Source organism: Oratosquilla oratoria, chromosome 11 (assembly GCF_046742065.1).
Source record: "Oratosquilla oratoria isolate Oo_2021 chromosome 11, ASM4674206v1, whole genome shotgun sequence".
NCBI lineage: Eukaryota > Metazoa > Arthropoda > Malacostraca > Stomatopoda > Squillidae > Oratosquilla > Oratosquilla oratoria.
This window is the reverse complement of record NC_134787.1, coordinates 48,191,083-48,218,557: the sequence shown is the minus strand read 5'-3', so window position 1 is coordinate 48,218,557 and position 27,475 is coordinate 48,191,083. Positions and strand designations below refer to the sequence as shown.

The window sequence follows — 27,475 nt, the reverse complement described above, 5'->3', positions numbered from 1 at the left end:
CTACTGGTTGTTTCATTCAAAAGCTCCCACATTTAGTTTGATCAAATTGGTATACTGAATTTATACGATGAATCATGGTATGGGAAAGTATATTTAATTCAGAAATCCAGTATCATCATATACCTTGCTACAGGATCGGTTGTTATGCGATCGATAGCTTACGATACGCGATTCTCTACCCAATATTGATATACAGTTTTGTCGTTATACGATCTCAGATCCAAGCAATTTTGTCGTATTACTCCATTATCACAACCCTACAGTAGAGAAGCTGAAATGAATCTATATATAAACAACAGCAGGCAGGTATTGGTTGTATTATGATGATCATGGATTTTCAAGTAGATACGATTTTCTCTAACTATTTTCTTGTACAATTTCGAGTGCACAACAATAATGCCATGACTGCTAACAAACGGGTTACTAAATTGCAAAACAAAACGTATATCTCTCATGATATTCCCTGTGTATAATAATTTACATTAATGAAGCATTGCCATGAACTCTGAATAATGTATCTTTTTTTTATTTACGGAAAAATATACATTTTGTAGAGTTGGAATGGGCTTGGAAATTCACCTGTGGACTCCACTATAACCAAGAAATTAAAAATATCGGAATCGGCGACTTGACCCGATTTCCTTTTTTTATTGTGCTGTTGCGTTATGTCTTTACTAAATTAGAGCAATTGCAATTTTAATTCGATAGATCAGAATCTGCGAAAAAATCGACATGTCTGAAAGTACAACCATAATGGGAAATTATATATCTAGATTCGCTTCTTCACTACATAACATAATAACTTTAGAAAAAAAAATATGAACATGTTGCATATGTGATGGTGATGGTGGGAATGCGAGTTGCGTAGCATAAAGCCGCCGAAGACGGTAGGCAAAGCCGAGAGACCCCCCCCCCCCGGTGAAACCGGGACAAGCACAGCCCGGGGCTCGTAGAAGAAAATTATAATAAAACAAATGCATAAGAAAACCCTGCAGGTGAAATTATTTAAGATATTTTATAACTATTTCTACGTCTGAGTATATCGGTACACGCTCGATCGGATTCCACGTGCCTGTAAGTGTAACTTATTTAAAATCTCATATGGAGTCTAGTCTACAATAGGGTTGGCCGTGAATCGATTAAATCTAATAAAACAAAATAAGAAAATGTGTTTTCTTGCAAATTATTTCAACTCTTCTCGTTTTGATACTGATTATTTTAACGTGAAATAAATATACTTCACTTTAAATTCACAAGTCCAGCATCACACTATTCCTCAGTTGCGATCTCAATTAAGTATATTTAGTACAGGGAAAAACGCAAATTTCTGCAAATCTATTAATTCATTGTGCCACCTTATATAGTTCCTGGGAATACACGGAGTTTGCAATAATATAAAGCCAAATTTATTAAGTAAAAACAACTGCAGCATGTTTAGTTTCCACCTGAAACAAGGCAGCCATCCAATTAACTATATCACCCACATACACACACTCGAAGGCGCAGTTGGTAGAGTTCCCGGTCGCCACTGGAGCGGTCCGGGTTCGAATCCCGCCCAAGGCTGAAGTAATTTCAGTATCGCTGCGCTGCGAATCGTTACTCCAAGTCTCGTGGGCGGGGAGATGGGTGTGTGTGTGTGCGTGTAAGGTCACAGTATTACCCATAGATCGGTCATGTATGAGCTCTGAACTCTCATACGGGAGGGAAACAACTGTCGATCACGAGTCCAATACGTGATCCAAGACCAAGGTGAATCACACAAACACATTAAAGCTTTACATCATCACCTACATTGAGAAATCCTTCCTCCGTGACAAACGAGAACCACACTGGTACAAAGCGTTCTGGTCACTCAGCCTAACGGCAACAGAAACCAAACAGCTCGGTCTACCCTGGCCGGCTCTCACCCAATCAGGACCAACACAAATCCCTACTGGGTGATTTATAGACAGGGCCGGTAACCGTGGGCGGTTGTCTGGGGGCCGCGGGTCTCCTGGATGCTACATTAAATGCCCTTCTCCCTCGAGGGCCGATCGAGTCAAGTCATCTCAAAATAATTTGTGAAGCAGATGGGAGATCATCCTTCTGGGTCGTGCCATCTACATCACCCATTCAGATATTCCATGTCCCTATATTCGAGTCATTCCTCGTGCATTCAAGACTTTCATCACACTCACTGTTCATGTATGTTTTAGCGAAAATAGTCATTCCTGGACTTAAAAATTCCTGCAAACGGAATACTGAGAACTGCCTAAAGTGCAGCGCTGATTCAGTTTTACAACTAAGCTCCATGAACGCCATGGGACCTACAGGTCCCTCGTGTGGCATGTAATGAAGATGGCTACCAAAAAGTTACTTTAGTTGGTTTGACTTTCTATTGCACGTGTATAAACACAGCACAGACAAAATATTTCTGCCGGCAATAGGAATAGAAACGAGGGTCCCTTGACAATATTGCAAAAGTGCCGCCCACAATGCTGATAAAATAATGACAATAAAAAAAGGTCAAAGAAGCCCTGGATATTTTACCGTAATCGGCGAATTTTGCGTTAGAATAAACAAAATATTTTTTTCCCTTATTCTTTCTGCAATGGGGCCATTAAATACAAAATCTAAATTCTATCTAATCATTTTGCAAGTCAATAACTAAAATAGGCAGTAAAAGATGGTGGAGGGAAGTGGTGATGGGAGGGGGGGGCACTGAGAATTTTGCCCCGGGGCGGCCCTTAGGCATGTAAGGTCTCTGGGGACCTTCCTCTGCTATGGACACAACTTTGGAATGAAAGCCACCATTCTAGGTCTCCCGCCCCTAGTGACACTGACAGGCCCACTGCTTAGATGGGCTTCCTCTACTACAGTGGCTAGTTTGTTCTGAATAACAAGAACTTTTATCTATCTGATTATATACCAATCGGGTTCTTCCTCCTTACAAGGGAGGTAGCGAGCCAAAGCCTGTACCCACCCGCACCCATTTCCCTATTAAGGAGATAAGATAAAAAAAGAAAAAAAAAAAAAAAAGAAGAAGCAATGAGTGACGGATGGGTGTGGGTGACATGCCTCGGTTGTCGACCTCCCTTGAACGGGGAAAGAAGCCTATTGGTGTGTGTGTGTATACATATACATACATACATACATACATACACACACACACACACATATATATATATATATATATATATACATATATATACACATATACACACACACACACACACATATATATATATATATATATATATATATATATATATATATATATATATATATATATATATATATATATATATATATATATATATAATTCCCCTAAGGTGTGGGTAAATTGGCTTCTTCGGGAAAGGCTGCAGCCTTGGATTATGAGTTGCTACTTCAGCCATGCCACTTTGCTGAGAAACGAGCACGTTGCCACGTTCGTGGCCTGGGGCCCCCGAGTTGGTCTTCGGGCCCTATTGGCCATCGGCACTACCTCTGCCCTGGATTAAGCGGGTTAATCTACCACGGTGGCCAATTGGGCCACTTTCGGTTATCGTTATTATTACTCTTGTTGTTGTCGTTTTACAACACTTTCAGGTATTGTAATGAGAGTGAGGACCTGCCTCGTACATATACACATACCAACGGCCTTTTCCCCCTTGCAAGGGAGGTAGCCAAAAAGCAGACACAAAATCCACTCCCATCCATTTCATCCCCACATACTCCACTCCCATTCACCACCCCTCCCTCCCTCTCATCTTGGCTCCTCCTGCATGACGGGTCATCCTTAAACCTCACCTACTCCCCTGGGTCAGAAGCAATGCAGAAAGACACAGCACATTTACAGCAAGGCCGCTTCATTTAATCGGCGACCCCGCCCCTCTCCGTCCCCTCATGCAGAAAAAGAAAAGACGGGGCTGCATTGTGATATTTTTTATTACTCGTAAGGGGGTTTGGGGGGGGGGTAACATCGTTGGCTTTGAGCCCCCACCCCCCCGCTCTATTTGTGATACCGAAAGCGCATTCACCCTGGGAACCCCTTTGGTTGGGAAGTGAGAATTCTATATTTTTGCGCCCTAGGCAGGGCCACCGGGCCACTCCTGCATCCCATGCCCCGCTCTAGCTGGGCCACTCTATCAGTGGTCTCCTTGGTCAAGAACTTGGTATTTTTTGTTTTTAACGAATTCTAAAGTGGGGGAGGCACTTTTATATTATTATTATTATTATTATTATTATTATTATTATTGTCATCATTATATTATTATTATAATTATTAGTTATTATTATCATTATTATTATTGTTATTATTCTATTATTATTATTGTCATTATTTTATTATCATGATTACTACTATTATCTTTACCCAATTCTTCAAAGGGGGTATGGCGACTTGTTAGGGTCGCACGAGAGTTACAGCCTTGTTTTTTTTTTATTATTATTGATAATATTTTGATATGAAGAGTGTCAGGCCCCTGAGGCCTGCTTCTGCCACATAAATCTTAAGTGAGAAAGCGAACCGGGGGGAATCCACCCTGGGTGCCACTGCGGGGAGACCGTACCAGGATGGGGGCTGATGTGGCCCCCGCCTCCTTGCCGTGGCCATCACGAACTACCACTACCCGTGCTATGGCCTGGGTGGTCCACTTTACCAAAGTGAACATTTTGACCAACATTTGAACACTTACTTTTTCCCAAAATTCCACACAGTACCGCACTTATTATTATTTTTTTTCGGTTTTGCACAAGGGTCATATTTCTATCCTTTAGTTTTGTTCATAACAAAAGGTGGTGTAGCCCTAATATACTACCTAACTACGAGTGCTATGACATCTGCCATATAGGCCACTTTAGTGAGAAAGTTAGCACTTTGAATTTTCCGCCTTATTTGAATGATCCCGTGACAGGGGTTTGTGCCTTTGTGTGGTCCTCGTTCCCTGGTCATGGTGGACCATTGTACAACGATGGTAAATTAATTCAGAACCCAAACACTTTGATTTTACAACCAAATTCCAGACAGGGCCATCTTTTTGATTTTGGGTCAAAGCGCCCGCCGTCTTACGTAACAGACGTAAACAAGCCACTTCGTTTGTACATTCATGGCGAATAAATATGACAATTTTATATATCTCGTTGACAAATACTAAAACTGCACATATAAAAGTGACGCGGAACTTATTTTCTCACCTATACTCGATCAAATTTTGCATGATCAAATTTTTAGCACACACACCACCGAGAACGTCCACACATACACTGAACCCTTATTCTGTAGTCACCCTCTTTTGAGTCCCGCTATCTACAGCTTGTATAGTTTGTTTACGTTTAGTAACGCGAGCGTGATCCAAAGAATAGTTGTGTGGTGTGGTAAAATACATCCTCTGTTTTTAGATTGTTAGGTCGTGGTTATAGCTTAAACTAAACGTTGAGAAATGATACATGTTATTATAGTCTTGGGCTGTATATGTAATGTGATCAAACTGTTGTTACTTAGTTTGTAAACAGAAGTGTGGAAATGCTCTGTGGTGTTCACACACCACATTTTCCGCCCACACATTCTAACTTATTGTCCGTAGATAAATTACAGTGCAATTATATCTGATATATTCACCTATGTGGATACTTTCATGTTTAATTATAACGACTTTAATAACTTTAGTGACATGAAGGATCTTGGATTATGAAAAGATGAAAAAAAAAGTGTGGTACAGCGGCAAACTCGAGAAAATAACCAGATCATAATTAGTCATTCCTTGTCCATTGCTGAACAAAGGCCTCTCCCATGCCATTTCTTGGCTAGCATGACTGCGCTAACGACAGCTTCATTACTGTCATCTCAGTGACATTTCAACACTACAATGAAGTGTGTGGACAGATATGATCTCCCTTTATGAAATCCATGCTGAGATTCAGATTTGCTTATTAGTTGGTGTTTTTCTTGGTATGTGATGATATTATTTCTCAGTATCTTTTCAAAAATCCTTATGATAAGGGAAGTCAGTGTTACTGGTCTGTAGTTTCTGGCAAGACTCCTTTCCCCTCCCTTGTAAATTGGTGATATTACAATTATACCTTCCTTCAGCCTACTAGGTATTTCTGTATCAAGGAACAGTCTCCAAATTTTCCGAAGAGGGAGTGCTAGAGCCTCTGTATTTAGTAAGAATAATGGCAGGCACGCCATCTGGGCCAGCAGCTGAGTTTACTCTTGAGTTCGCAAATTGCCTTCAGCATGTCAACCTTAGTAAATTGTATATCATTGAGTTTTGGGCACCTGTTGCTACGTATTGAGAAGAATTCTTAGGGATTATCCACAATACTTGCATTTCTTGGTTGTGAAAATACTATTGTGTATTGGTGTGATAATATATTGCAGGTTTCCTGGGAGTGTGTTGACATACAGATACCAAGGCTCTTTCCCCCTTACAAGGGAGGTAAGCAAAAAACAAAGGCATAGAAATCACTCCCACCCATTCTATCCCCTACATACTCCACTTCCCACTATCCTCTTCCCTCCCTCCTATATTGGCACCTCTTGGATGACGGGTCATCCCTGCACTTTGTCCACTGCCCTGGGTCAGAAGTAGTGTCACAAGACTCAGCACATCCACAGCAAAGCCACTTCATTAAATTGGTAACCCCTCCCCTCTCCATGCCATTTTCTGGTTAAAGTGGTCTAACTTTGGTTTTTGCTTTTGATTTTTTTTTTTAATAATTGAAAAAAAAACTTGGGATTGATTTTAATGTTTCTTATTGCATCACTTTCTTTGTTTCTCTGCTCCTCATGAGATACTTTGATTTCTCTCTATTGTGGTAACTTTATAATAAAGTGCATGTTTGCAGTTTTCATGTGTCACTTTTATTTGTTGGTTGAGAGAAGTTCTTCGTCTCATCACTATTTTCTGGTTCTTTGATATGTTGCTTTTTCAGGATGTTAGTAATCTTCGCTCTGGAGCTATGCTCGTGATGACTCGTCTTTGTATCTCTGAGCATTGTTTTTTCTTAAAATCTTGAATAGTGTTTGCACAGACTTTCTTTGTCCAATTTGTTTCAAGTATCACTCTGTGTGGGAAGCTATTTTTTTAAGATCTCTTCTGTAATTATATTTTAGTTTTTTTCGTGTCCTCTTGTTTTTCCATTGTCCCATTTCAACAAGTCATTCTTATCTAAGATTTCCATGCCCTTCATAATTCTATAGATAGTAAGTCTCCTCTTTCCCTTCTTTGTTCCAGAGTTGGTAATTCTAATTTGGACAGTCTTTGTTCATATGTCATTTTGGAAAGAGTTGGTGCCAGTTTTGTTGTTGCTCTTTGTATTCTAACTTCTTTATATTCTTTTTGGTACTGGGTGTCCATAGTATTGCTGCGTACTCGAGTTTTGGTCTTATTAGTATAGTTAAAAAAAAATTATCATTTCCTCCTCCAAATAGGCAAATGCCACTTTTATTGACCTCAATAAGTTGTAGGTTTCTCTGACTATTTTATTAATATGCTTATCCGGTGTCATATCTTTTCTGATCATCACTCCAAGGTCTTTTTCCGAGTTTACTTTTTTGACCTCTTCTTCACCAATTTTATAATCTCTTGATATTCTATTTTTACTTTTTCCAAATTCCATTATACTACATTTCTTGATATTGAATTTCACTTCCCACTTTTGAGTCCATTTCCAGATCTTGTCCAAGTCTTGTAATGAGTTGCAATCCTCCTCCGTTTTTATTTTATTATTTTTGCGTCATCAGCAAAGAAATTCATATAACACTCTACTCCTTCGTCCATGTCATTTATGTATATAGCAAACATGATCGGGGCCAGTACTGATCCCTGTGGGACACCACTTATCATTTCTTCCCAATTTGAGAATTTGTCTCTAATTACTACTCTCACTTTTCTCCTAGTCAGGAAGTCTTTCATCCATTCCAATAATTTTCATGTGCACTCCAAAAGCAGAACACACAAACATGTGCATTATTCATTTGGCAAGAAAGCAAAGACCATAGCCAAAAATAGTGGATGTAGGATAAAGTTTGATTGCCCACAATTTTTTTTCTTACAAATATGCAATGGCAACAAATGTTAGACAACCTCCCCACCTTTTATTTCCAAGAAATTAAGAACCTACACCAAAAATATGGCTCTCTATATGATTATGGTTAAAGTCTTTGAATAAACAATATGGCTCAAGAGATATCCAATCCTTTTGACACTTCCAGTACACTACTAGTAAAAGATTTCTCCCCAGTCCTCCAATCCACTATGCTAAACATGTGGCAAGGATGTTGGGAAAACATCCATGAAACCACCTAAAACAGTCAAGCCCCACATACATCCATGATGGGACTAATGATAGGTATCTGCTCAGGGTGATCCTGTATGATGGACAGCAGAGCTGCCCATATTCAAAACTTGTCAACTCCTTCACCTCTATCAGGAGGTGTAACCTTGGGGAGATTGACACTTGATCACTGGACTGGGCACAAGATCTTACAACTCCAGTTATATATATATATATGTATATATATATATATATATATATATATATATATATATATATATATATATATATATATATATATATGTATATATATATATATATATATACTTGATATTATTGTCTAATCATAGCAATTGTATTTGAATTTAGTTTTACTATCTAGTCAACTTTTGTGTTCTTTGAATTTTGATATTGGAGTAAAACTACTACATATATTAAAGTATTATTTTCTATTTGCGTTTTTGTATACTTTTGTTATTTTATTTTTCTTAAGGGACCTCAATGGAAATAATCCCCTTATTGAGCTATTTTTAAATTAGCCTTAGTATATTAGTCTATTTTCCATACTGTTGTTAATAAAGTTCTTTGTTATCATTTGTACTTGGTGTTGGCTTGAATTGCATGTCAAAAGACTGTATACTAAAATAAAAACTAAAACCAACACCATTGTAAATAATACAAAGAAAAATATTCCCAAGACACACAAGAACCCCACTATCTCACCTACATAGGTTGTCACTACAACAGTATCAGTACAGAATTGGCCAAGTAACAAACACCTTATGCCCCATATGCAGTCACATAGAACATGTCTTAATTCCTACAATGTATTTTTCCCACTTCTTTCTTTTTTCTTTTATTTCCTTTTATCTCTCTTGTCTTGCTCTTGAGTGATTTATGGGGTAGACCAGTGGCTGTAGCTGAATACTTTATAGCCATGGGTCGCTTTCAAGTGGAAACCAAGTCTACAGATGTATTGATTGCCTAGTTGTCTGTAAACATGAGACACTCAAAGATCTCAAAAGCTCATATGCAGGGAACATAATAGAAATTGAGATAATATATAGGTTTTGTCTCATTTGAAACCATGGTAAATTTTTAGAAGTACACCTATGCGATATAGCAATAGAAAATAAATTATAAATTTTCTAAATTATAATACATCAATGTAATATACATTTTCTTGGTGGAAATCAGTAGCAAAAAGAGTTGCTACAAGTGATACAGAAACAAATGTAGCTGCTTCGACCGTTTGAGATGCCATTGTGGTTTTGGTAGATGTGGAGGTCGAAGAAATTAAACTGATAATTTTGTCTATTCTAACCTAACCTGCATTTAGTAATACAGTACTTATAATTCTAGAGGTCATCAAGGTCATTGTAGATGTCTTCAACCACTGAATTTATCAAAACAAAGATGGCGTCTAAAGGAGTCGGTGCGACTTTGTTCGTTTCTTTATAGCTTATAGCAACTTTTCTGTTATTGATTTCCACCAAGAAAAATGTATATTATGTTGATACAGACGCTCCTCTACTTACGTTCACTTGTTTTACGTTTTTTCGATTTTACGTTTGAACTGACTGCAAAAAAAAATTATAATTTTTTTTTTGAGTGAATTTTTTAGTTTAGCGCGCTCTCCGTAGTACGAGACATTCAAACTATACTTACGCATGACGCTGCGTCCATTGTTTACATGGCACAAACGACAGACTGAACGTGCCTTGCCTCCTCCTCCTCATCCACCATCTCACTTTATGTTGCTTGAATTTAATATGAAATTACAGTAATGTTATTATTTTACAATGTTATGTTTATAATTAATGATTTAGGGGTGTTTTATAAGATACGGTAATAGAATTTATGGATGTATAGTACAGTATGAAAGGTCATACATTACTGGAATGTACAGTAACAACTTACGTTCATTTTCACGTTAAGTTCGGCCGTTCAGAACGTAACTTAAAACGTAAGTTGAGGAGTGTCTGTATATTATACTTTACAAAATCAATACAGTACTTAATTTTCTAATGCTGTATCATGTAGGTGTGCACCTCTAAAGAAATACAGGTACAGTAATGTGTAGACCAAAACTGAGGAAAGTCACTTTACAGATTTTATAAGCAAAGTAAGTTTTTGTGAAGTGGATACCCCTAACCATGAGAATGCAGTATTATCCATGTAACAAGACCTTTATCCATAAGGAGCTAAGGTGGAAGGGACAACAAATGAGTGTTTGTATGGGTAAAGGATGGGTGTATACTTTGATATAGCCACCTCTCTTGTATGGGTGGAAAGGCTTTTGGTGGTCTGTATCTGTGAATGTAACAAAATTTGAAATAAAATTGACCTGTATTGATTAGGTTTGTCTTTAACTCACAGTATTGCATTACAGTTTACATTACAAGCATTGAAAGATGGGGAAGGTGAAACGGTTACGAGAAAAGTATCATAATGCTGTGAAGAAGTCCAAGGAGGTAGTTGAAGCTGAAGCTGGAGCTGGAGAATTGGTGACAGCAGGGTTGATACCTGTTGTAGAAAATGTGGTTCCAGTTGAAGGTGGAGCTCAAGGGTAAGTCAGCTTGCATTGTAGTGCGATATGTATAGTGCAGTATACACAGAGAAATGATCTCATCATGTAGTTATGAAATTATGCACTGTATGTTTTCCAGGGATAACATTTTTGGTGCCTTAAAAATAAATCTCAGTCCGAAGAAGACTGATATAGAGAAGATGGAAGATGATTCGCAGAATGAAGACAAAATGAGCACCATAAGCAGTAGACAGAAGTCGAAAGAAGGAAATAAGAAAGACAGACGCAAACAAAGAAGGATGGAGTTATTGCAGAGTAAGTGACATTTTCTTCATATCAAAGTTATTTCTCTAAAGCTTTTGGTCATTGTTTTGCTCAAATTACTTAAATAATTGTAACTGCCTATCAACATTGTCATGCAATAATCTTTTATGATGGGAGAATCTCCACTCAGAAGAATGATGATCAGTTTTAGATTTACTGTTCCTCCTTTTTATTTCACCTTTACCATCTCTCTGGCATGAGATTGTCCTCAAGAATAGGAATGGTCATTGATGATGAAATATAATCAGAAATAGTACCTACTGGTGATTCTGGGATAGTGATGTCAGAAAGTATTTGATTTACTTACCATCTGACATTGTCCTCAGGAATAGGAATAGTCATTGATGATGAAATACAATCAGAAATAGTACCTACTGGTGATTCTGGGATAGTGATGTCAGAAAGTATTTGATTTACTTACCATCTGCAGATTCACTCTATTCCACCTCCATCTGGAGGTGCAGTCCCAAGGGGTTGGCACTTGGTCTTTTGACTGAACCTAAGCTTTCATATCAACTTTTAAGTTTCCTTTACTTTTATTTTATTTATTTATTCACTTATTTAAAAAATTTTGCTATGGATATGCTTTGTCTTGCGACACTGCTTCTGACCCAGGGCAGTGGACAGGGTGCAGGGATGACCCTTCATCTAGGAGGTGCCAAGATGGGAGGGAGGATGGAGGGGTGTGGAGTGTTTTCAGGGATGGAATGGGTGGGGATGATTCTATGCCTTTTCCTTTTTGGCTACCTCCCTAGTAAGGGGGAAAAAGCCTTGGTATATGTATGTAGTTATGTATGATTTATTTTGGTCTAAGAACTAAGAATTGGTGGTTGCTCCGTTACTTCTCTTGACATAAACAGACCCACACGCTTATAACACAGAAAACAGTCCAGTATTTCTTCCCAAAAAGATCACTGGAGGGGCTTAAGGACAATAGCTTGCTGTTGTAGGTGGTTCAGGTTTCCAGGCAATGAAATGCAAGCCAGCAGTTATTTCTAGTATAGTTCCCCAGGGCTTGGTTTTGGGTCCCTTATTGTGCATTATGACTTGGACAATGGGATTAATAGTGATGTTAGTAAATTTGCAGACAACACTAAAATAGGGTGTCTGATTAGGTCAGATGCTGAGATTCTGCAGGAAGATCTTAAATTGGTCACTTGGTTGGTGAAATGGCTTATGGACTTTAATATCTCAAAATGCAGCATGTTAAACATAGGTTTCCACAACCCAAGAAAGCAGGTATATATATATATATATAAATATATATATATACATATAAATATATATATACATATATATATATATATATATATATATATATATATATATATATATATATATATATATATATATATATATTATATTTTTTTTTTTTTTAAGAGAGAGAGAGAAAACTGAGTGTAAAAGAGACTTAGGAGTTTTGGTGAGTCCTGACTTTAAATCCAAGAAACCGTGCATTAGTGTCAGGAATAGAGCTAACAGAGCATTAAGTTTCATTGCTAGGACAATTATGAATAAAAGTCCAGAGTTAATTATTCAACTCTATCTGGCATTATTTAGACCCATCCTTGCATATGTGGTACAGTTTTTGGTCTCCGTCTAAAAGAATGGATATCATTTCACTAGAATTAGTACAGAGGAGAATGACCAAAATGATACATGGGCTCAGAAGTTTACCTTATGAGGACAGGCTAAGGCACCTTAAGTTACACACTCCGGAAGGACGCAGTGTGTGGGGTGATCAAATGGATCAAAGGCTCTAACAAGGTCATCATATTAAGACAATAGGGCAGAATTTATAGTAATGAATTTAAATTGAACAAATTTAGATTAAGAAGGAAATAGGCAAGTACTGGTTTACCAATAGAGTGGTCAACGAATGGAATAGTTAGGAACCATGTAGTGAGCGCTGAAACTATCAGTTGTTTTAAGAAAAGGTTAGACATTATAGATAGAGATGACAGGTGGTAGTAGACATGGAACTGCCTAATGTAGGTCTTGATATCTTGCACTCTCCTTCATTCCAATGTTCTTATTGTTATAACTCATGCCATTAATTTCTCTGACTAGAAGCTTGCAGACCTGCGATTGATTGACTCATTAATTATCACCCATCAGCAACCAGTATAGGTGAACCCAAGTAGGCATTTAGTTAGATAAACATTCTTAATGCTTTCTCCTTACATCATGGTGCTGTTTCTGTTCAGTCAGCCTTTCCCACATTAAAATTCTCATGTGATGGTAATACATTCAGCCAAACATCAATCAGTAAAGAATATTTTCTCTCCCCTCTTCTCTCCAAAGACATAGCAATTCTATCCTGAGATGTAATTTTGAATTAAAAAAAATGAAGTCACAGAAGTGGTGAAGGAGACAGTGAGAAAAAACTGTTTAAATTGAAAAGTTGTGAGCATTCTTCTTGGGTGTAGATTAGTATCCAATTGTAAAAGAATGCTATATGCCTCAGTTCCACATGGGTGGCATGCAAGTCCCTAAAATATTGACTACATAGAATATGCAGTCCGTACCGCACATTGGGGGTTGAAGGGGAGTGTGTTTATAGATAATGGGGAAATGAACCTTTCTGACAAACATATTGCAAGAAGGCAGTGGGTGAGATGCAGGGATGACCCATCATCCAGGAGGAGCCAAGATGAGAGGGAGGGAGGTGGGTGGATGGGAGTGGATTTTATGCCTTTGTTTTCAGGCTTCATCCCTTGTAAGGAGGAAATAGCCATTGGTATATGTATGTACCACATGCAAAGGCTCATGTCTGGTGTCACTAGTATTTTATACTGACATGGAATAGAAAACTTCCTGTACAGTAAGCCATGCAGTGAAAGTGGCCTATTATTTTTGTCTGTTTTTGACTTTTGTTCATCATTACAGAAATTGAAGTAGTCAAAGCAGCAGAAATAGCCAAACAGGAAAAGAAACGGAGAGAAAAAACAGTCATCACAGGAGATCTCCATCCCTTAATGGATGCTCTGCCTTCTTTAGAGGAACTCTTAGCCAAGTCTGCAAAACAGAATTCAAAGAAAGCCCCAACATCCACCAAGAAGAAGGGCATGAGAAAACAAAAACAGGAGAAGAAGAGTATGTAAGTACATGAGAACAAATGAGATATCAAGTTATAGACTTTATTTTCCACATTAGTAATGCATTCTTAATTGCCATAACCATTTATAGTTCAGCATATTTTTGAAATTGGGGGACAAATGAGGTGTACCTGCGTATGGTGGTCCTGGGAAGTGGATCATAGAGAACTATTTGGTGGCAATTTATTATGTCACAAGTATAACTGGCAGAACATTAAAAAACAAAAACACACAATCGGCTCGTCCACATTTCAATTTCCAACGGATGCCTCCTTCGAGCGACTCTCAGTCTCGATTGCGATGGCATGGAATTAAAAGTGATTTGTGGTTGAAAAAGATATTGATTGATCACTGGGAACCATTCAGTGTGTATGTGTAAACTTTCCCTTGTGCACATACTATCCAATGCTCTATCATAGCGGAGATGATTTGAATGCGATATTTCGTGTTGGTGTATGTAATTCGAGCATACAAATATAAGAAAGTCGTGCTCAACTTATATCTCTCTTGATAGCGTATTGGTTTATGTCACTGTAACTTGGTCATGGGTTAGCTGGGTTCGAATCCTTGGCTCGTCCACATTTCAATTTCCAATGTTTGCCTCCTTCGAGTGACTCTCGGTTTCGATTGCATGGAATGAAGTGATTTGTGGTTGAAAAAGATATATATATATCATAGATCAGAAAAATAGCTTTTCAAGACAGACCACCAAACATATATTTGGGCTCATGGAAAGAGTGAGCGAGGAAAGATTAGCAAAAAGAGTGAACTAGAGGAATTTGTGAGGAAAAACAAGAATGAGATGAATGGATAGAATGAAGAGAACATTGCATGCAAGAGGAGTGTATTGAATAAGGAGAGTATGCAAAAGATAGGAGTGACTGAAATATGATTGTGTAAATGGATGAAGAGATATAAGGCCCATGGATGTTCATGTCTGCTTTATAGATTATTTTTAGTGAATGAGGAGAGGATTGCCACATAAGGAAGTAGTTGAGTGGAAACCAGCTCTGGCTCCAGACTTGCTGTGGAAGTGGTGTGTCTCGCTGCACTGCCTCTTGACTTTGAGTAGTGTGTCAGGGGACAGGGATGACTCCTTATCCATGAGGTACCGGGTGGAAGGGTATTGAATAGGGGTGTGATGGGTGTGGGCTCATACTTCAAGTTGGCCACTCCCTTATAAGGTGGAAAATGTCTTTTGGTATGTATGTACTATCCTTCATTTCCAGTCTTACTCCTTTATCATTCCTTTGACACCACTTTTTCTCATGCTCCTGTGGTAGGGGGATAAGAATATATCCATATACCAAGGGCTTTTTCCCCCATATGAGGGAAATAACCAAGTCAAAAGGCAAATACCCACTCCCACCCACCATCCTTTCCTCCCTCTCATTGTAGCTCATGGATAACGGGTCATCCCTGCATCCTGCCCACTGCCGTGGCTCAGGAGCAATGCAGCAAGATGCAGAATAGCACCACTATGTTCATGTACACATAAAAAGCAGTTAAATGGGGGCAGTGATGGGACTCGGATCACTCTTTCTGTTTTTCTCCTGCATTGATTTGGCCACTCCTCTCACAAGTGGGAAAAGACCATTGGTATATATATATTGTAGGTATTGAAATGGGGCTTCTTTGTTAGTCTTTTGTCTTTTTCTTACAGGCTGGAAGACATAAATACCTTCATGGCAATACAAGAAAATGACAAGTACAAAGAAGATCCATTAGCTGCAGTGACAGAAGCTGTACGTACTAGAGTACTGGAGGGATTGGAACATCCACCATAAATTTGGTCATTCATTCTACCAAGATTTGTGTGTGCTTCATTTATGTAAAGATTGTGAATGCAGGTAGTTCACTGAAATTCTTTCCTATTTAGGAATAAACTTGTATTTTTTACCACTGCACTTTTATACAATGTTTGGTGGGTATTACTAAGATATTTGGCCGCTTCTAGTGATAAATGCAGTTATTTGATGCAAGAAGGTTGCAGTGTATGGAATGAATAAATAACCTTTCAAGATTCTCTTTCATCTTGTATGCCATTTCCCACAAAGCAAAGTAGCTTCACATGGGAGAGAGAAATCCTCACTCCTTTCTTCTTTGAACTTCAGATATCTCCAGTGGATAATGAAAGTTTGTCAAGGTGAAAACATCCTTCTTGTCTTGCCATGTGGTAGCACTAATGCTGGTGCTACTAGTGAATTTTTCAGAATCCCTGTGTTTCATGTTCTTGCTAGTCATAAATGCTGGCAGATTTTTTTGCCTAGGCTTCACAATGCCACAAGCATTTACTCCTGTTCCTTTCAAATCTTTTACGAAGTGTACATTTCTGAATGTGTTTGAGATGAGGTGTCTGAGAAGTGGGAGATAGGGTTGATGAAAGAATATTAGGATGGTTTGGACACATGGAAAGAATGAGTGAAGAAAGACTAGTAAAAGAGGTATGGAAGGCAGATGTGGAGGGAGTGAACATGAGGGGACGTCCTAGGATGAGGTGGATGGATGGGGTGAAGGGGGCTTTGGGGAAGAGGGGAATGTCTGTTGAGGAAGGAAGGGAGAGGACGGAAGACAGAGGTGAGTGGAGAATGGTTGTATATGGATGATGTTATGATTGCATGAGGAGGAATGGGCGGGGGGGGTAGTATGTGCGAGTAAATTTTGACGCAGCCCGAAGGGATTTCTCCCCGTCCTCTCCTTATATGCAAGGGGGGTCGCCAATTAAATGAAGCGGCCTTGCTGTGTCTTGCGACACTGCTTCTGACCCAGGGCGGTGGGCAGGGTTCAGGGATGACCCGTCATCCAGGAGGTGCTCAGATGAGAGGGGTGTGGAGTGTATTTAGGGATGAAATGGGTGGGAGTGTTTTTATGCCTTTCCCTTTTTGGCTACCTCCCTTGTAAGGGGGAAAAAGCCTTGGTATATGTATGTATGTATGTACATTTCTGAAATAGTTATCACAAAGTACACTTTGTAATCCTTCCCTTCGAGACTCTGTATAAGGGAGATTACCACTCTTTCATCAAGATCTTTTCTTGTTTTATCCTTCTTCCCAATGTACACATCAAAATTCAGGCAATATCCTGATTTATCAGCCAACATCCAAACCTTATACCCTCTTTTCACAGGCTTCATAGAGTTACATCCTTTGGTTTTTATTGTGGATTCATTGACAGCAACTTCACAGTTAACCACTTCAGTACGATTCAAATTCTTGTGCGCAGTATCAGTTGCCATATGTAATTTGCATCACACTACTTTCATTATAAAATATGAAGTCACTGCTATATTACTCATTCTCTCTTACTCTGAATATGAATAATAATATGAAGGAGTGATCAAACTGGTCCACACAATCTAGGGGTAACTAATGTACAGTTACACGAGTTATGATGCCGGCATCCTCATGTACTCACTTGTGCCTCATGACACCTGCAAAGGCTTCATCATACTCAAGTAGTTAAGATTAAAGTATTTTTCAAAGTTATCTTGCATCATGTTCAGAAATGGGCATACTTTGTAGAGATTATCATAGGTGGGACTGTATCAGTCTGGCATCAATGAGTTGTCATTCAGTTGGATGTTACCCACCAATCGCCCAAAGTCACAAGTGGTTCATTGACATTACATTGCTTCTGAAAGCATTATGTAAACACCAATTTGTGTTCCAGTAATCTTAATAGCTAAATGGCCTATTCCCGTCGGCTGATTAAGCCCAATGAAATCCTTAATCTTGGTTTCATTAGTTGGGACATAATTCTTTCCACTGCTGAGCATACAAATTTGTTTAAAAGATTAGTATATCAATTATGTGTGGATGATGTAAATTTACTACAAATATATGAAGCTGTTGCTTCAGCACAAAAGGCAGGCTCAAGATTCATTGTAGGAGTCTGTACAGATCTACTTTCTCTGTAGATTGACAACTTAACTTATAACCTAGAAAGTAAGGTCAAATAAAAGGGTTTATGGTTTCACTTTTTTTTTTGTCCCTTTTTCAATTGTAGAAATAACCTGTGCTTTAGTTTTGTTATTTTATTTGAGACAAGCCATTTTTGGACCATTCTACATAAATTACCACCATAATAGTTGTCTGGTATAGATAAGAACAGAAATTGGTAGAGACTATGAAAGGGCTTTTGTGTTTCAGCCTCTTAAAAATTAGCCCTGAACTATTTCCCTTATCAGGAGTAATTGATTCTTATATATTTCTTTTCTACACGAGGGGACAGAGGTTGCCGATTAAATGAAGCAGCCTTGCTACAATGCCTGATCCAAAGACAACCAGTCATCCAGGAGGAGCCAAGAAAAGAGGGAGGGAAGGGTGGTGAATGGGAGTGAAGTATATGGGGGGTGAAATGGGCGAGAGTGGATGTATGCCTTTGACTTTAGTTCTCCCCCTTGTAATGGGGAAAAGCAGTTGATATATGTAGCCTTTTAGTTTGTATAGAAAAAATAATTTTAACAGTATATACATGAGCATATATCTAGCTTTGGGGTTTTGAAACGGCAGGGAAAATCCATAAATTTTATTGTTAAAACCATCCAATTATTACAGAAGAATACCTACATTAGCTTAGCTTTGGAGTACTTTTGGTGATGAAAATAAATAAACATATCGATCATTAACTTTTTGGACCATTTTCTACTGGTTCATCCTCGGCCTTCTTATGTAGATCTTCTGGTTTCATGGCTGGGAAGAACAAGACTTCCTTGATATTGTTAGAGTCTGTAAGGAACATGGCAAGTCTATCAATACCCATTCCCCATCCTGCTGTAGGTGGCAGGCCATATTCCAAAGCTGTACAGAAGTTCTCATCCACCATCTGTGCTTCATCATCCCCAGCAGCCTTATCCTTTGCCTGTTGTTCAAATCGGGCTCTTTGGTCTAATGGATCGTTGAGTTCTGTGTATGCATTACAAATCTCCTTCTTAGCAACAAAGAGCTCAAACCGTTCAGTTAGCCCTTTGATGGACCGGTGGTACTTAGCAAGGGGACTCATAACTTCTGGGTGATCCATGATAAAGGTTGGGTTTATGCACTGTTCCTCTAAGAATTCCCCTACAAGCTTGTCTAATAGTCTTGCCGAGGTTCTTGGTGGAGGACATTCTATCTCGTGCTTCTCACAGAGGTCACTGAGTATTTTACGAGACTCCTCTGTATGAAGTTGGTCAGGGGCAGGCAATTTAACTCCAAGCTCTTTTTCGAGATCTGGGAACATGTGAATTCGTTTGTAAGGGGGCTGGAAATCTATTTCCCATCCCTCTCCTTCAGAACCAGATGGATGGAATTTTACTTTGTAAGTACCAAAAATGGTGTACACCATGCCTGCAATCAATTTTTCTGTCAAGTCAATTAAATCATTGTAGTCTGCATAAGCCATATAGAACTCGCATGTGGTAAATTCTGGGTTGTGTGTAAGGTCGATACCTTCATTACGAAACTGTTTGCCAATCTCGTAGACACGATCTATCCCGCCAACGACCAGCATCTTGAGATACAATTCGGGTGCTACTCTTAAGAAAAGATCCATATCCAATTCATTGTGATGCGTAATGAAGGGTTTAGCTGTGGCACCCCCTGCAATCATATTCATCATGGGTGTCTCTACTTCAAGGAATCCAAGGTCGTCAAAGAATTTGCGCATATATGAAATGATATTGGCCCTGACCTGGAATTTCTTGCGGACATTTGAGTTGATGATGAGGTCTAGGTATCTTTGTCGATACCTGGTCTCTTGGTCCTTCACACCAAAGTGGAGGTGGGGCAGCATATGAAGACAAGGTGTCAATACCTCTATCTTAGTTGGACGTATTGATAATTCTCCTGTCTTGGTGCGAACTGGAACACCTTTTACACCAATAACATCACCGCGTCTAATCTTGTCACAGTCCTCAAGGAAAGACTCTTCATTCTCGTAGAACCTTAAGTTTGACATTACCTGCAGGGATCAAAGATTCATTTTGTAATAAAACTTAACAAAACAAGTAATTCTGATTCTCGAACAATTAATTTCACAAAACTTATGTCACCAATATCCATATACCCTCAATTAGCATGGTAAAACATAACTGAAGAAGGAAGATGATATAACTGACCTGAAGCTTGTGTCCTTCACCCCTCAGGTCATAAAACCGCAGTTTGGTGCTGGACTCCCTGATGGCATGGACTCTCCCTGCCACCGTAACTGTGTCTTTCGATTCCTCTTCTTTCCCCAAATGGTCATAGACCCGTAAATAATCTCCAAGTGAGGTTGATACATGGAATTTGTGTGGATATACCGCTTTGCCTTCATTCTTCTGCTGAAGTACATATGAAGTTCTGATCTTGAGATACTCGTTTGGGTTCAGTTCCTCTTCACTGACCTGTAAGTATTTAAACAAGTATTATGCACAAAATTCAGCCAAATAAGCAAGTAAAAAAAAAAAAACAAATAACAGTTGAAGGCACAGCATTTGGACAACAGAAAGTTACTATATCAACAACCAAAACAAATGCACTTTCCTATGCTGCCAAAACATGAGGGAGCAATTGAGAAGACAACCTACAAACAAAATAAAACAAGTCTTAAAAAATTATTGGTTGCACTAAAGCAACACCAATAATACATCTACACTCAGAAACTAAAATCATGAAAATGACGGATATATAACACTGAAAAAGCCCATGGATCCACTCATCCCTCATGTTGCATCACACAAACAGCCCACCATATATAAGAAAATGCTGCAGCATTCATACATCTACAATACAAATTCATAAATCTCTGGTATCCCACAACATTTTCACACATCCACACTATCACAACAGTATATCCACTCTCCTAAAATCAACCCAGCAGAGAAATCACTTCCATGATAAGTACGAATTTCACTAGCATGCCTATATTCAGATCACTACCCTTAACTGAAACAGTACCAACAGAATGCTGGTATAAAACAAAGTACATTTATTCAATTTCCATTCCATTTCATCAAATTACCTTTTTTGATTTGTTTCCTCCCTTGGGTTGTTGTGCTTCCCTCACATTTTCCTTTTCTGCCTTCTCCTTAGCCTTCTTTTCTGCTTTCATCCGTCTTTTGAGCTCACTGTGGAAAAATGCAACAATGTTAAAAATCATCCTTGCCTCCAAATACTCTGTCACTTCACTGAGTAACTATTTCCCTGATGACAATACCCAAATGTGGCAGTTCTGCAAGCTGCCCACTTTCAGAACCCATCAACCCCTTCACCTCCATCAGGAGTTGCAGCCCTGAGGGGTGATACTTTGACTACAAACTGAGCTAAACTGAGCTCAAGATGTCTTAACTTGAACTGTATTTGTTGGCATTTGTTCACCAATGGACAGTTGACAACAGACAACTACTCCCTTTCCCCCATCACTTTCAGCTCCTGATACAGAAACAATCTAGTTTCTTTCCCCACTATGGGGCTGTGGGTTTTCCACTTGGTGAAACTTTATGACAATGAGTAAAACAGGAGTTCACAAATCAATAAGCCACCATTCAAAAATATGCTTTTTGGATGTCTGAAAAGATAATCTATCAAAATGGAGGGGTGTTGACAGGTTTTGAGGATGTGCTACAGGGAGAGAATTCTTTGATGTCCATCTTGAAGGATCACTTGTAGATACTCATCATTGGTCCTTCAAATGTACAGCTACACAAATTTCAACAGGTAGTATTCACCGAGTAAACAAAACTCATTCTCTACATCAAAAATAGTCACTAAAACTTCAACACAAATGCAATGTCTTCAATTTATAGTTTCTAAGCAATTTCAACATCACAAAACAACCATGCAGACATGAAGCTAAGCAACTAATATCAAAAGATGGAGAATAATGGAGAAGTGGAAAAAGAAAGTTGAAAGAGGAGGAAGAGGTGTATCCACATGTGCACATAAACAATTGCACACCATCTTCATCTGTGTACAGGATGCAAGAAAGGCATAAAATAAATATTTATATAACAAAGGGGGCCTTCATAGGAGCTACCAGTTGTCAGCTTCCTTATGGAAAAATGTGAAGAAGAAAAAGTGTATACTAATCTTGTGCATGGTCCAGAGACCATATGCCAGCCCCTCAGGGGTCTATCCTTCAGATGGAGGTGAAGATGTTCATGAGATTCACAAGACAAGTGGCCAAGAGATTATTTTCTCGCACATCAGTCTTGCATGACCATCTACAAGTAGCCTAACCATCACTGAACCCTAATTTGTCTAACATGGACTAGGATAAAATCAGTCCCCCTCAGTCAATAGCTACTTTAATATCTCTTTACTATTGAAAGTATACAATGCAGTTGAATAGAAAAATGTTGGCACAACTAAATACAGCAATTAATCGAACCTCTATTTTGTAATAGCTGCATAACATGCCACAGCATGCACTTTCAGGATCACAACAGAAAACACAACTTAAAAGTCAAGAGCTTAACCACCAAAATGATAACATTCTCTAGATTTTGTTTTTTTACTTTGAATCTATTAGGATTAAAATGAGGAGAGAACCCTGAACAACTCTGGGTTATCAATTCACTTGTGCCACATTTGTCCGGAATACACCAGTTCAGCTACATAAAACAAAATGGCATTGGTCAATATACAACCAACAAGATTTTTCCACCGTTTTAAAGGATTAAAATGCCTTAGCAGCACTGTAAGTGCTGAGCCTAGCCCAAAGACAACCATTACATGGTCTTTTGCCTCACCCACCTGAACCAACAATATGATGTGGACAGTCCTGCCAAACCAACTGGCTTTTTGGCAACTTGCCTGCCCTGAGCATCCCACAGGAGAGCCCCTCCTGTGATGATCCGGTGGCTACTATAGTGTCGTAAGCAGCGGTAGGCAACATTCATGGTGATCAGTGCCTAGAATATGGGCACAATACTAATGAACACTATAATGCAATCACTGATGAACTTTGAATATACTACACATAGGATATCTACAATTCAACTAAAGGACTTGGATATCAACATGAGACAATGAAGTAACCACTTTTTCCATCTTCCTAACAATGACAGTGTACTAAAAGTTGCAGAAAATATACACAGAAAACAACTTGAAATATAGAAGTTTGAACAGCAGTGTTCATATATTCTAAGAAGCTCATCCCTTACACTGACAAAGCACTGCATGTGTGGGTAAATGTAGGCAAAAGAGAATAATCCATATACTCTATGGTGTCCGCTACAATTTTTCACCATTCTGTGGGCAGTCGATAATAGGGTAATAGGCTACAATAAACAAACTCTCGAGGGTTCTGTGATGATAAGCTTTGGAGACACATTAGACAGAACGTAGATGATCCTCCAACTGCTATTTGACCTATAATTCTTGTAAATCTTTTCGTAACATTTCTGTATTCTATATTATTTATTAGTTTGTGTGGCAATACACTTTCTAGCAGCTACTGGATTATTTATTTCTATTTCTGGCTTCTATTAAAAACTCATGACCTCTTACATTCAATACAATCTTAAGAGACTGATGTTTTGTGCCTATACTTAAGTAAAGCATTTAGCAGGATTTTTCATGCGATTCTATTGCACAAACTCCCATGATTTTAGTATAAAAAGAGCAGTAAGCTCATGGACTGACACATTTTAATGAGTATGATGCATTTGTCAGAACCCAGACATAAAAGAGGTTCAAATAATATAATTCTGTTCTGCAAGGACCCACATTAGAACCAGTGTTTTTTCTGCTTACAATAAATGTTGATATTGCATGCAACATCATAAGTTTTCCTGGTTACACAAGGACCTTCAGAACAATACACACTTTGTAATGAAGGATCTTATGATAGGACATGGAAAAAAGTGCAATTGGGGTGAAAATGTCATGAAATTTACCAGAAGTAAATTCCAGCTAATCTAAACTGTTCAAGATAGTACTGAAATATATCTGGATACTAAAAACTTTATTACTAGTGTCATGACTTCAAACAGCACATCTAAATAAATCTATAAATATACATATTCCAAGGGTCTCTTCCCTCTAACATGGGAGATAGACAGCTATGGTATGCAAACCCTCCTACGCATTCCACTCCCCTCTATCACCCATTGTTTCCCTCTCAGCTTATCTCCTCATGGATGAAGGGTCATCACTGTCTACTGTTCACTGCCCAGGTAGCAATGCAGCAAGACATAAATGTTGAAAAATATTTTTCAATTATCAAGCTAACTCGAAGAATGCCAGTCATTTAACTTAACTTCTACTAAATACCTCCATTCTGCTACACTTCTTCAATCTCCTTAACCCCCTCCATACAGTGACGCCTATGTAGGTGTCAAGAGGCACAAGTGGGTATGTGAGGGTGCTGGCATTGGCATCTTGATTATTTTGTAGTTGTAGCTGAGTGACCCCCCATATTCTGTGAACTGGTTTGATCACAATTTCTGTGGTTATAAATACCCAAGAGTGAAAGTTAAAAAGTAGTATAGCTGAAACTATAATTTATAATGCAAGTATTGTGGTGTTTCATTTCATACATCAGGCAGCTGATGCTGCCTGTGAGAATTTGACTCACATTGAAGAGGTTTACCACCTCTTTGGTGCAAGTCTTTATTGATTGAGGTGCTGGTTTATTAGAATAAAATAACAAATATGAGACACCAAGAAAATTGACCTCAATCCCAAGAGAACTTAGTGATTACTGTTCTTTAACAGAACAGTTCAACCATAAGTGATTTTAGTCAAAAGTGGATGACATCCCAAAACATCCACAGGATCAAAACTCTAATAGTTGTGGCAACTGACACTGTGTTGGTCAGCTGAAGCAAGGTCCTCTGACAAATATTACCAAAGTATACTGCTAGTGTGTTGCAAAGTTTGGGGTTTTCTTTTGTGGAACTGGAGAACATAAAGGACCACCATATGTGCCTGTCCACAGCTGGTCTCCTGACCCATCTATTTATACATACTGTACAGTCTGGTTTACTTAGCAATTCATGAAAATATAAGTATAGTACAGAATTTGGATTATTTTTAGAAGTGCACACCTTACCAATACATACATAAAAAATTAAATATCAATTTCATAAATTGAATTACATTAGCAATGTTTTTCTTGGCAGAAATCAATAACAAAAAAGCCTTTACTAAGAGCAAATACACTACCAAACAGAGCTGTGATGTCATGTGTCAATTCCCAGCTGTCAACTTCCCTGATGATGATGACCTTGATAACCTCTAGCATTACAGGTACCACATTACTAAATTCAGGTTAGATCAAACAAATATGGCATCTCAAGCACTCACCATGTCTCTGTTCCAGTATATTGCTTTCAGTAACTTTCTGTTACAGATTCTTCCAAGAAAAATGTACATTACGTTGATGTACTATAACTTACAAAATTTATATTTACTTTTCTATTGCTACATCATTTAGGTGTGCACTTCTAAAAATTTACCCAAATCTCTACTGTACTGAAATGACCAACACCTCCAGTTTCTAACCCCCTCATGCAAGATGGATGTCAAGTACCTTACACATGTTAGCAATTCTTCCAGGTTGATTATGATGACAGAATATGTAAAAGCAACCAGTATATAAACCTCAATAATATGTCAACCAAATTTAATCATTCCTATCTCAATAGACAATACATAAAGAACCACAATGTGGAGAACCAAGGGCAAGGTCAAACATGATTTTGTTGCTTCTTTGCACCTGTCACAAAGGTACTCTTAGTCACACGATAACCTTTAGAGGCATCTGGGATAAGTTCAACATGCAATACGACAATTAGGCCTATATCGTGTGGATTCACATTGACATTCCACCTGCTCCCATCCAGGCAGTTATTTCCACCTGGCACAGACAACACGAGGACTCTCCGCGCCGTACCTCTGTAAAATATTGTTCACCTACCACACAAATCTGATACTAGTCTAAAGATCGAGACAAATAGAAGACCTGACCAAACGTGTGTATGAGAGGTCTCATTCTATAGGAAATAACGTATATTATTATTGAGTAAATTTACTGAAAACAAGACTTCCCGGGCAGTACAACATAATGCAACTTGCAATAATAGCAACAAATTCCCCTATAATTATAATTCTTCTAATTATTAACTAACCTCGAATGTATCCAAATTAAAAGAATCTAGCTATCAACTTACTTTTTTGACAATGTTTCTTCAGAATCAGCCATCGCGCCTGCAAATCCACACGACACCACGACACCAACAGAGCGGGTATGTCTTGGTGATGTTATTGGCATATCGTCGACATAATGGAGATTTTCATTTAAAATGCACAATTCTCTAAGTAATAAGTTATATCTATGTGCCTATTTTGTTAGAATAAGTCCGATCACATGATATGATAACTATTTTATATAACTCGTGAGATATAAGCTATTATAAAATTCACATGTGAATGTTTGAAATAATATTTATAAATAACTTATCATTTTATAGAATTTAATATAATTATATGGTAATAAAATAACAATTTAAACATACTTGTGATGCCTTTATAATAAAGTCGAAAAGATAAAGACGATGAAAGCGCGCGAAAATCTTCGTCATTTGTTTATACTGTGACGTTTGATAACAAAAGGAAAGAGAGGAGTCCCATACCATTTCTATCTTTCACCGATCCATATTTAAGGTCTTTTGTATTCTTTACAAAACAATTTTCCTACAATACCTTCCCTGTATAGTTTTAGAGTTCCTGCGCCATTATTTGTAATGACAAGACTAATAAATTCCTATTTTCCAATCCCCAAATTTTCAGACTTAACTAATTTAACCCTATACTACCATGTATTGTATCTATAGTAACAGTTGCAAAACTCCAAGCTACATTGTATTCATCACTGTCCATGCAAAGCATGCCTATTCCAAGTTTATTATACATTTCATCACTGGCAATGATCATACCCACTCGACTGTCACTTTAGTATCATTATAACATACCTAATTATTTTGTCTTTAGCTTTGAGAATACGTATCCTAGCTCTCTCTAGTAATTCCTATTATACTGTCATACACGATTACTGTATACAATCATGTGATAGTGTGCACATCTCTAACCAATGGACAAAATAATCCTACCCTCATCGTCCTCTATTAATGTACTCCCTGTGGTATTTTTCAACCCGTGTTCGTAGTTAGAATATATTTTAGAATTATACAGGTAGAAGATCATTTCTGTTTATGATGAGGTATTGGAAAAATATGGTACAGCAATTCGTTGATATATGTACATCATTCCATGCGTATTGGTGTATCGAGTGAATGTTTTAATGTTCATATGTTAGA

The 27,475-nt window shown here is 38.2% G+C and overlaps 2 protein-coding genes across 6 annotated transcripts; one reads left to right on the top strand and one right to left on the bottom strand.

Moving 5' to 3' along the window:
- The first annotated feature begins 5,197 nt into the window (after positions 1-5,197).
- On the top strand, positions 5,198-18,164 carry LOC143029796 (ribosome biogenesis protein SLX9 homolog). 3 transcript variants are annotated; one of them, XM_076192796.1, is made up of 5 exons: positions 5,198-5,337; positions 10,634-10,810; positions 10,911-11,086; positions 13,985-14,195; positions 15,857-18,164. In XM_076192796.1, the coding sequence occupies exons 2-5, from the start codon at positions 10,656-10,658 to the stop codon at positions 15,978-15,980; spliced, it is 666 nt and encodes a 221-aa protein (XP_076048911.1). In that variant the 5' UTR covers positions 5,198-5,337; positions 10,634-10,655; the 3' UTR covers positions 15,981-18,164. The 3 variants fall into 3 exon arrangements, with proteins under 3 accessions (XP_076048911.1, XP_076048913.1, XP_076048912.1); XM_076192798.1 differs by having other exon boundaries at positions 5,202-5,332; XM_076192797.1 differs by lacking the exon at positions 5,198-5,337 and adding an exon at positions 5,593-5,911.
- Positions 18,165-18,705: 541 nt separating this feature from the next.
- On the bottom strand, positions 18,706-26,481 carry LysRS (Lysyl-tRNA synthetase). Of its 3 annotated transcripts, none has more exons than XM_076192794.1 (5): positions 26,330-26,426; positions 22,908-23,065; positions 21,175-21,280; positions 20,291-20,557; positions 18,706-20,133 (listed from the first exon to the last, which is right to left on the bottom strand). In XM_076192794.1, exons 2-5 carry the CDS (start codon positions 23,051-23,053, stop codon positions 18,817-18,819), a joined length of 1,836 nt encoding a protein of 611 aa, XP_076048909.1. In that variant the 5' UTR covers positions 23,054-23,065; positions 26,330-26,426; the 3' UTR covers positions 18,706-18,816. The 3 variants fall into 3 exon arrangements, with proteins under 3 accessions (XP_076048909.1, XP_076048907.1, XP_076048910.1); XM_076192792.1 differs by lacking the exon at positions 26,330-26,426 and adding an exon at positions 24,429-24,449; XM_076192795.1 differs by lacking the exon at positions 22,908-23,065 and having other exon boundaries at positions 26,330-26,481.
- Positions 26,482-27,475: the final 994 nt, after the last annotated feature.

Excerpts from the sequence above, each read along its gene's own strand:
- LOC143029796 (XM_076192796.1), top strand. The coding sequence starts at position 10,656 with ATGGGGAAGGTGAAACGGTTACGAGAAAAGTATCATAATGCTGTGAAG. Across the intron at positions 10,811-10,910 it reads GTTGAAGGTGGAGCTCAAGG|GGATAACATTTTTGGTGCCT; the intron begins GTAAGTCAGCTT and ends TATGTTTTCCAG. Across the intron at positions 14,196-15,856 it reads AAACAGGAGAAGAAGAGTAT|GCTGGAAGACATAAATACCT; the intron begins GTAAGTACATGA and ends TTTTTCTTACAG.
- LysRS (XM_076192792.1), bottom strand. Across the intron at positions 21,281-22,907 it reads ACATCATATTGTTGGTTCAG|TGAGCTCAAAAGACGGATGA; the intron begins GTGGGTGAGGCA and ends ATTTTTCCACAG. Across the intron at positions 20,558-21,174 it reads GAGGAAACAAATCAAAAAAG|GTCAGTGAAGAGGAACTGAA; the intron begins GTAATTTGATGA and ends AAATACTTACAG.